General features: G+C 47.5%; 1 protein-coding gene across 1 annotated transcript in view; it reads left to right on the top strand.

Moving 5' to 3' along the window:
- Positions 1–10461, top strand: part of LOC148829855 (dynein axonemal heavy chain 3-like) — a 112652-nt gene that overhangs the window by 62865 nt on the left and 39326 nt on the right. Inside the window, exons 22-31 of the mRNA XM_088922626.1 lie at positions 223–445; positions 859–929; positions 1636–1660; positions 2038–2156; positions 5240–5317; positions 5730–5971; positions 6404–6422; positions 6742–6842; positions 7043–7157; positions 8091–8224. Of these exons, the coding sequence (XP_088778752.1) occupies positions 223–445; positions 859–929; positions 1636–1660; positions 2038–2156; positions 5240–5317; positions 5730–5971; positions 6404–6422; positions 6742–6842; positions 7043–7157; positions 8091–8224 (1127 nt within the window). The remainder of the gene's footprint in view (positions 1–222; positions 446–858; positions 930–1635; positions 1661–2037; positions 2157–5239; positions 5318–5729; positions 5972–6403; positions 6423–6741; positions 6843–7042; positions 7158–8090; positions 8225–10461) is intronic.

The following is a 10461-nucleotide window of genomic DNA, read 5'->3' as shown; positions in this document are numbered from 1 at the left end:
TGTACTGGTGCACTTTGGCTGCTGTTACATCATCCAGGTGGGGGCTGCACACTGGTGGTGGTGGAGGGGGGCTCCCATTACCTGTAAAGCACTTTGAGTGGAATGTCCAGAAAAGCACTTTGTAAGTGTCGGGAGTTATTATCATTAATTAGTTCTTCTTATTATTATATTAGTAAGCAGTCAGTGCACAGCGTGGGTCTTGGTTTCCCTCCCCTCTCGCAGATTTACGAGCTCATGCTGGTGCGGCACGGATTCATCCTCGTCGGCGGTGCGGGCGGGGGGAAGTCCAGCGCCCTGCGCGTCCTGGCCGGGGTCCTGGGGCGGCTAGCAGAACAGGGGCTGCTGGGAGAGCTTCCCGTGGAGGTCTTCACCCTGAACCCCAAGGCCATCTCCATGGCGACACTCTACGGGCGCTTCGAACCCACGTCGCGGGAGTGGACCGATGGTTAGTGGGAACACTCTCGGGCATGATGTCAGTCCTCACCGGTGCGTTATAGGGCACGACTTTTGGCTGCCGCTGGTGCACAGCTCCGCTTGTGCGTAACAGAATGAGCATTCAATGTCTCCCTGTAGGGGGCGCTCTCTGAAGTGACCTGTGCTGTCACAGTCATTGGTTTCTGAAAAAGATGGCAGTATACTTTCCCACGGGTGAGTGCATGTGTTCTTTACACTGAGGGTGGTGGGAACAAGCTACCTAGCCATGTTGTTGGAGCTGATACCCTGGCTTCTTTCAAGAAACCGCCAAATGAGATCCTCAGATCAATTAACTACTGGCACATACAGTAGTTCAGAATGGCCTCCCCTCCTTCGCTACAGTTCTTGTGTTATTCGTTTGCCACAGTGACTTTCTTCCCACAGCCATCATCTTCACTGTTTTTGAGTCAAGCTCAAGATGTCTTCTCTTTCTCACCATGTTTGCGGGATCTCAGGTAAGTGCTGCTTGTACTCCACATCTTGCTGGAAAACAAAATACAAGGTACATTTTAGCAAGCAGAGCTCAATTCCACACTGAGAAGTCGAAGGAGAAAAGAGGAGGATCGCAACGATTCGGCTGTTTGAGCCTTCTTCAGGTGTGAGGAGGAGAGTGAAAGGTATTCCCAGAATTCCCACACCTGCCAGAATCAGAACAGCTTCCAGTCCGACTGGGGGAAGGGGGGGAGGGAACTCAGCCGAGCAGTGCGTGAGCCGAGTGCAGATAAACACACACCTGGCCAGCGGAGCTGTCTGTGGAGACTCTAGAATTGCACAGACAGTGCAAAATCATCCTGATCTCAGGGCTTAGGAAGGCGCTCCCTCTCCAGCCCCCCTTCGTACACCTTCCTCTCTCTCACAACGTCTGTCTCTTCCTCCCTAGTTCATCCTGGATTCCTCTTCTCAGCTGTCCAGTCCCAGTACTTCTCTGACTTCTCATTTCTCTTTCCTTGCCGCTGCTGTCAAATTCACTCAATGAGCTCTATGGGAATCACTGATGATTTAAAGTTCTGACAAAGCAGTAACAATCAGCAAAACACTGTGGCCAACATAAATTATTATTATTTATTAGAGAAGCTCACTCAGTGTCTCTCAGGCTGTGACAGAAGATAACATACTAGCCTCAAGCCTCTTGAGTTTCTGGTGTTCTGTTCATTGTTCTAGGGAAGAAGTTTTATGTCTGATCCATGTGGGTTTCTTGTATTTCAACAGACAGTGAATCTTTGTCTCTGCTTCTCCCTGCCGGAATTGGGAGCACAGCCTGCCATCTACCTGTGTCTCCCTCTTGTGTCTGTCTGTGTCTGTGTCTGTGTCTGTGTCTATCTTCTCTGGGCAGCCAGGTCTGCCTGTGTCACCCAGTTTCTATGGCCAGGCTGGGGTCACTGAACCTGTACTCTCTGGGCAGCCAGGTTTGCCTGTGTCACCCAATTTCTATGGCCAGGCTGGGGTCACTGAACCTGTACTCTCTGGGCAGCCAGGTCTGCCTGTGTCACCCAATTTCTATGGCCAGGCTGGGGTCACTGAACCTGTACTCTCTGGGCAGCCAGGTCTGCCTGTGTCACCCAGTTTCTATGGCCAGGCTGGGGTCACTGAACCTGTACTCTCTGGGCAGCCAGGTCTGCCTGTGTCACCTAGTTTCTATGGTCAGGCTGGGGTCACTGAACCTGTACTCTCTGGGCAGCCAGGTATGGCTATGTTGCCAAGTTTCTGTGCACAGGCCTTGGTCATTTTTTGCAGAACTCTGTTTGAAGGACTTCTATGCAATGCTTGTCCCATATAGTGTAATCCTGGTCTGTGATTAGACCCCACACTCCCCTACCATATAGTGCAGTGGGTTAGATAACACTTTCAAATATTCAGGGCCAGATTTTTGTGGGAGGCTTAAAATTGAAGAGTCTCCTCATTATGGCATAGAAAGCCCTGCATGCCTTCTCCTTTGGTACCAGAACCAAAGCATCCTTGTGAGCTGAGTGTCTCCCTTTCTCTCGTACTGTGTCATTGATGTCCTGTGTTATAGTTCTATATATCACACCAGGGCTGCTCCTAGCTTTTTCGGGACCCTAGGCAAGATGTGTGCATACACTACTATCACCTCCCACCCCCACACTTTTTTTACTATGCAGCATTCAGTGTGGCAGCTGCCGAAATCACTCTGACATTGTCATCTTACAACAACAGTGAGAGTCATTCACTACATCGACAGGCATACATTTACATTCACAACTGATAATATTATCATTTATAACTCACAAACGGCCTAGATTAGCACAATCCACAGCCAAAAGAGCCATTGGAGGCGATTCTTCAGCTCACAATGGAATGTGCTGATTAAAAAAGTCTGTTGTGTTGCACATTGGGGGGGGCCCTCTGGGGGCCTCGGGGCCCTACATAGTAGCCTAGTTTCCCTAGGCCAAGGGCCAGCCCTGGATGACACCCTCTCTCTTGCTGCCTGCACGACCATGCAGAACAATAGAGATACTCAGGGAGGTACAGACAGGACTGGGCCTGACCTTATGATCTGTCAGACAGCCCTGCAGCTCTCTGCTCAGATTCATTTTTATTGTCCATGCTAGACGTTTCATCCCTATATTGCATGTGTAATATACACTCATAAAATTATATGTTTTTACATTTTTATACACAGGAATACGTTCCACTGTATGTTAATGTTGAGGGTATTCTGACTGTATCACAAAGACAGTATGTATAGTAGCAGAACAGGAGATCCTATATTCTGACGAGAGCAAAGGCGTTAAAGATGTCCTCCTTGACCATTTGATTTGGGAAGTTTCTTCATTCCAGGATTCAACCCAGTTCATAGTGCATCACAGTGAATCAGTCCCCCGAGTTTTTATAAGAAAATTCTTCATTTTCCTCATGGACATAATTAAAAATCACCACCACCCCCACCCCTTCACTTTCAGAATGGACTCCTTTGTGTGAGACTGTTAAAAACGGCGCTACCGGCTGACGTCCGCACAGTAGGACTGATCCGGAGATCCGGAGAGGCGCTGCCCAGTCAGGTGACCCTGGACATGTGGCCTTGTCCGAGTTCCTCCGTGAAGCCCTGTGATTTAATAAGGCACCTGTAAAAAAAAAAATAGAAAAAAGTCTGCAACTCGGGGGCTGATAACAGGGTTAAATATAGAATTATGTGAGATAGGTATTGATTTCTCTCTGCAGTAACTTGACATTTCAACAGAGCGCTACAGACATATCCTTAGGCCTTTCTGGAATTCAATGGGATTTTATTAGGAGAGGAGATAGGGAGACAACAACACGCAGCAGAGCACCAGTTCCTGACAAGCCTGTCCTCCCCAGAGGGGGGGTTAAGGACTGTTAGTGTGGAGAAAAGCGATTACCACCCCCTGCCCAGTAATGGGATTGTCGTAACTCAATACTTCTTTTATCAGTTTTTTTTATAACTCTTTCTCCGTCTCCTTCTCCCCCCCCCCCACCGTTTGACAGCCAGACTAAATTTCATTTCATTTTTTTCTCTTTTTTATCACTTCATCCCGTTTTTTTTTTTGTTTTTTTTTGCTTTAATAATGCATTATGTTCCCCTAAGTCAGACAGACAGGGCCCACGCTGTCCCATCTCCCAGGTCCCAGCCCACCGCGCGCTTGCCAGTGCGAAATTGATTCGGGGCTTGTAATCTAGCAGTCAATTTGGTGTGATGGAGCGCGGAGAGGCGGTAGCCTCACGATTGCTGGTGATCTATACCTGTCAGTGCGCAATCGATGGCCTGGCCTTCAGTCATGCTGTTATTGGAGTCGCAGCCTCATCGCAGAGCCACTTACCTGCGATTGATTGTGCACCGGGAGCCTCAGAAGCTTTAAATCTACACCTTCGTTACGGTCGTTATTTATGATTTGTTTTAGCTGCGTTTCTGTCAGCCTCTTACTTTATTGCTTTACTTTTATTAATGGGATGGCCTTGATGGTTTTGTGCGGAGGCGCTCGTGGAGAAGGTATTTTTAGAGGATAACAATGAATTGATTATTTATCAGTGTTATGATTATGGGTCTCTTTGCAATTTCCATTGGTCACCTTTTGGCACCTCCAGGGTGCCATTCTATCCATTCTGATTAAAAACATACAGTATAAGGGCTGCTGTGCTAATCCCTTAGACCAGTGTGTGACCACCTGATATCACAGGGGTTTAATAAAGCCAGTTGACCCATTTCCGGGGTTCTTGCAGAAACAGTTTTGTCCATGCCAGGACAGTGTCACGTCTGCGGCTTCCTCCCAGCTCCCAGGAGTCCATTAACAGGACAGGTTTTTGGTGCAATCAGGAGTCCATTAGTGATTTATTTTACAAGAGCTGCTAATTTAGGCTGCATCTGACACACTGCTCCCTAATCTACAGCAAGTGAACCCACACCCACACAAGTTTGATAACTTTCATATTTTGCTGTTCTTCTGTTCCTCTGCTCTGCTCTGACTGCACAGCGATAGTGTGATCGATGACACCCGGTGCTTCTGTCACTCTTCTGTCACAACATTTTTGGCACCCAAGCCCACAGTTCAGACATTATCTGGGGCATGTTGAGGCCTTTCATCCGGCGTCGAGATAGTGATCTTGTCCTCCACCTGTCTGGGAGGCAGGCCTGAGACTAATCCTGAAAGAGTGCTTTCAGAATCAATACTCTTTCTCCCTGCTAGCGCTCCGAGATTGCGCGACAAACCGGGACGTTCTTTCTTCCAGGGCGATGGTATCTCGGACTCTCTCGGCACATTCCCCCACACTCTCTCTCTCTCTCTCTCAGCTGTCGGCTCAGCCAGCGCAGAATAACTGTCTGCAGAGCAGCGCAGACGTGGAGCCTTTTGTGTCTCGCCGCAAGAGAGTGAGGGAGGTTGATAATGTGTCAACTGGCTTGAGATATTTCACTTTTCACAAACAGGGGACTTTGACGTTGGTCACATGTAGAGTCTCAGGGATTTAGAGCCTGGATTTAGTCAATCAATTGCAGTATTAACTCTTTCTTATTTATTGCTTTTGTAAAAGGCTTTCAGATGCTTAGGTAGATCCAATTAAGTATTCTGTTCTCTCTAGGTCTGCTTCTCTTCCCCCTCTTATCCTATCTTCCTTGAAATTGCCTTCTTCTTTTATTCCTGCTCTCTCCAAGTCACAGTTTTTGAACTGGAAGTGGTGCTGTGCTGAATTCCAAATGCAGTCTGGGATGTGGGACAGCTACGGGAGACTGAAGCTCGTCTTCTCCTCCTTCAGGTGTGTTGTCATCAGCGTTCCGAGCGCAGGCCTGCAGCCTGACGAGCAGCCGGCGCTGGCTGGTTCTGGACGGCCCGGTGGACGCAGAGTGGGTAGAGAACATGAACACCGTGCTTGACGACAACCAGAAGGTCGGTGTGACAGAGTCGTGGGGACGGTTGGGCAGCTTACAGAGGACTTCGGAGCTGGGGGGGATCGCCCTGCTGTCGTGGCACCAAGCCCAGCCACATGAAAATGAGCCGCCATCAGGCACAGCTGGGATGCAACAGCTGTAAAAGACCTGCATACACACAAACTCACCAATACGCAGTAGATTATACTGTGTACACTCTGTATAGAGCAGGGCTGGATTAAGGTCCTTGTAGACCATAGACACTTCTGTTTCATGGTTAGATGCATATTCGTGAGTGCGTCGAAAAATATCAGCCCTGATACTGATTCTGAAATGGGACAATTTGAACAATTCCACTGTATGGGAGCTTTCATTTTCATATCACAGAGTACTATACAGTATGACTTGTATCTATGACTATATGTGTAGTCGTAACAAGGCAGCTTATGCTTTTATTTAGGCAACCTATTGAGTTTAAGTCCACTCTTTCAAGTGGGTGTGATATGGAAGAAGGTCTTTGTGAATGGAACTGTGGTAGTGGATATATTCTCTTATCTGATTTTGTAACCTGTTATTACGTTACAATAATAGGTGGGATGTTATTAAATTTGTAAGGTGTTTTTGGAATGTGGCTTGATGCTGTGGGATCTTTAATAGATAGGGATAGTCAAATACTGCAGCTCTCAATCCACCCCCGGTCTTTGATATGTCTTCGATACACGAGTCCCGTACTTAAAATGGATTGTACTGTCCCGTATTTGACCAGTCCTGTTTGGACACAGTGTAGATCCTCTTTAACAGGTCTTCTGAATGAAGGTCCATTCTACAGCAGCGAGTGGTGGTATTTTTTAGTGAAATTCGGGGACTGGATACCTGCATTCAGTTTGGTCATCCCCTCATGTTACAGTAAGTGTCTCTGTGCCCTTCAGCTGTGTCTGATGAGTGGGGAGACCATCCAGATGAGTCCCCAGCAGAACATCATCTTCGAGGTCCTGGACCTGGAACGTGCCTCCCCAGCCACCATCAGCAGGTCTGAAGCTAGTGGCAATAGCACAGAATCACTACCTGTACCACGCTGGCAGGATCAGTGGGATCATCAGTGTGGCTGATGTTGCACAAGATCCAAGAAGCAGCCAGTAGAAAACTATCTGCACATGACCGGAGTTGCTATGTTCTGCACTTGATGTGGAGTTCTGATCAGCGACTGACTCAGGGATGTCTGCGTCTCAGGTGTGGGATGATCTATATGGAACCCCGAGATCTGGGCTGGGAGCCCCTGGTTCAGTCCTGGCTGGATACGCAACTGCCCCCCTCCTTCTCCCCAGGCCACAAACATCTGATACAGGTAAGGAACTCGAGGTCTAGCATGTGTTAGATTATAGGATATTAGAGTGCTGTTATAATGTATTTTTACTTTCTACTTCGAGTTATGTCATGCGTTCAGCAAAAATGCATTCATAGTTAATTCACTGGTCTTTTTAGTCATACACCACAAGCCACACTCAGTATATAAATTGCGGTAAGAGATGGATGAAATGGATTAAGTTCTGCACGCTGCACAATCACGCTGAACTAAACTGTGAACACTGGACTCTGAAATGTTCTCCAAGCAGGCTGCTTCTCCATGATAACAGCAATGCAAAACCAAGTTGCATAGGATGCAGCAGTGTGGTGCAACTAACTCAGGGTACAACAAGAGGAGAGGGAAAGGTGTTTAAAAACATGCAGTTTAAATACAACTGCCTAGCTGTTCAACTGCCCTTAGTGCCTACCGAGTGACATGTGCACAGTGTACTGTCCTCTTCTCTTGCTTTCCTCTTGCGGATTACATGCCTGTTTTCTCATAGTGGTTTGGATCATGCTGTGGCAGACATCTCTGTACTCGACTATTCAACTACCCTGATCATTGTACTATATCATACTCCTTTACAGTTGACTATCATTGAATAAATTGCACATTAAGGAGGAGGTAGGTTATTGAGCCTTTTGGTGTTCTGTCTTTCTCTGAAGGAATTAGGATCCAACCAAGTATAATTGAACACTCAGTGTTCTCAAGGAATAGGACTCTTGCCCATTATACTGTAACTTGTGAGGAAGGCAGCAGTGGCTGCTTGATTGGACTAATGAATCAACAGATCACCTTCAACTTGCCTTCTCGCAGCTGGCCTTTGGCGTGCATTTGTCCCTCTTTGTGTGTGTGCCCCTGTGTGTGTATCTGCTCTGTGTGGGTATCTCCGTCTCACTGTGTTGTGCCCCTGTGGGTCCGTGCATGTATCAGACATTGCTGCAGTGGCTGTTGCCGCCTTGTCTGGAGTTCGTGGAGAGAACCTGCCGCCCTGTGGTGCCCACCTCCCCCCTGCACCTCACCGCAACACTGCTCGCCCTGTGCCGCAGCCTGCTGGCCGAGACCAGGTACTGCACATGGAGGACCCCTCCTACCACGGCTCTGGGCAAGTCGCGCTGTAAAGCCCGCATTGCGCAAGAAATTGGAATTGATTCCAAGCGCATGAGAATTGTTATTAGAAATGGGAATAGTTTACCGACGAGCTGAAATTGAAAACCAGAAACTGACCCCAATCCTATCACCGAACACGGCAGACCCTCATGCAAAAGTTCCAGCGCCGGGTCTGTCATTTGCAGAGCGCGCACCGCCATACTGACAGCCGGTTCTCATTATGAAATATCGTTCAGGTTATTTTAATGCAACAGCTGAATGAGACTCGGCTGTAGATGGGATTTTGATGGCCTGCCTCTGCTGTGCATTGCCCCTTTCTGCATGTCTCCAGACAGCAAAGTTATCTAGCTCCTTAGAAGCAGACAGTCCACAGGAGGTTTTCTATTACATTATAATAGGAATGTAGCGCATTCCCTGTGGGCTGGAGAGCGCCTGTGGCTGGCTGGTGACAGCTTCTCCGTGTCAGCTCCTAATGACTTCAGATCTTTCCAAACACATAAACCTCTCCTCCAACTCGCGGATTAGACAGGGGTGATTGAGTCTGTAGTTTAAGAGAGCAGAGAATGCCACATAGATTTGGCCACTTGATGAGGAAGAATGCTCTGGTTTTTAATTTTCTTTTTTTTTTAAGCAGGTTCAGTTTCAATTCACTTTCTCTTGTTATTTTTCCACCCCGAGTCTCCACACCACCAGATTCGACATCATACCTCGGTGTCATGAACCCCCCTGACACACACACACTCTACCTCCTTTCCTGTATCTCCTCTGTCTCTCTCCCTTCACCTTCTTCTGAGGCCTTCTCCTCTCTCTTCCTGCTCTCTACCTCCTCTCCTGTCTCTCCTCTCTCTCTCTTCACCTCCTTCTGAGGCCTTCTCCTCTCTCTTCCTGCTCTCTACCTCCTATCCTGTCTCCCCTCTCTCTCTCTTCACCTCCTTCTGAGGCCTTCTCCTCTCTCTTCCTGCTCTCTACCTCCTCTCCTGTCTCTCCTCTCTCTCTTCACCTCCTTCTGAGGCCTTCTCCTCTCTCTTCCTGCTCTCTACCTCCTATCCTGTCTCCCCTCTCTCTCTCTTCACCTCCTTCTGAGGCCTTCTCCTCTCTCTTCCTGCTCTCTACCTCCTATCCTGTCTCCCCTCTCTCTCTCTTCACCTCCTTCTGAGGCCTTCTCCTCTCTCTTCCTGCTCTCTACCTCCTCTCCTGTCTCTCCTCTGTCTCTCTCCCTTCACCTCCTTCTGAGGCCTTCTCCTCTCTCTTCCTGTCCTCCCATATCTGCAGGAATGACAGTCTAAGTGAGACTGACTCAGGGGCACGTCTTAGACAGGAGGAGACGGATCAGCAGCCCACTGTGCCAGGAGGAGTAAGAGGTGGACAGCAGAATGACTGGACCTCTCTGATTGTGACAGGCGTCCTGTTCTCCACAGTGTGGGGCCTTGGAGGCCTCTTGGACAGCCCTTCCAGACAGAGGTATCTCTTCTAAAGTTACATTTCTCTCCCAATGTAACCTGCCATGGTACTGTACATAACTCTCACCTATTGAAATGAGAAATGCAATAACCTAATATGAAAAAATATGTTAATATCTGGAACAGATGGGGTACTTCCTGTATAGTTTACTTTTCCATTTATGATCAGTTTTTTAGTAGGGTAGTTTACAGCACATTTTGGCCCCAGACAGCAAGCGTGCTGCTTCAGAAAGGCATTATCTGTTTCCAAAACAAGTCATGCTCCGGTGTACAGTATGTACAGGCCGCTGCCAAATTATCTTGGGGGCAAAAGAGGAAATAAGTCTTTTCATAAAGGAGTCTGGGAAAACACAGCTGTGTGCTGAGGCTCATTCACATCAGGTAAATCCCTGACAGAAGGGAAATCAAGCACAGTACACAGGACCATGCAATTCGTTGTGGATCTGGTCTTGACAATACCCATGAAAGACCTCATGGAAAAAATGGGATTGAGTTCCTCAACTGAAACAAAAAAAATGTTTTTTAAACCTTTCCTCTATTTGTGCATTGTTGACATAATGAAATAATGTATTATTTATATGTATTTATATATATATATTAATATATGTAATATATTTAATCTAATATTGTTTAATGACACAAAATCCATTACATCTCTCAAAACAGATGAACAAACCTCATGCCTGTCTGAGGTCCAGTGTGTCTAAATACCTCAGACAGGCATGTGTTTAGAC

This window comes from Atractosteus spatula, chromosome 8 (genome assembly GCF_055471065.1).
Source record: "Atractosteus spatula isolate fAtrSpa1 chromosome 8, fAtrSpa1.hap1, whole genome shotgun sequence".
Lineage (NCBI taxonomy): Eukaryota > Metazoa > Chordata > Actinopteri > Semionotiformes > Lepisosteidae > Atractosteus > Atractosteus spatula.
Note: the sequence above shows the minus strand (reverse complement) of the source record. Positions and strands in the feature narration are given on the sequence as shown.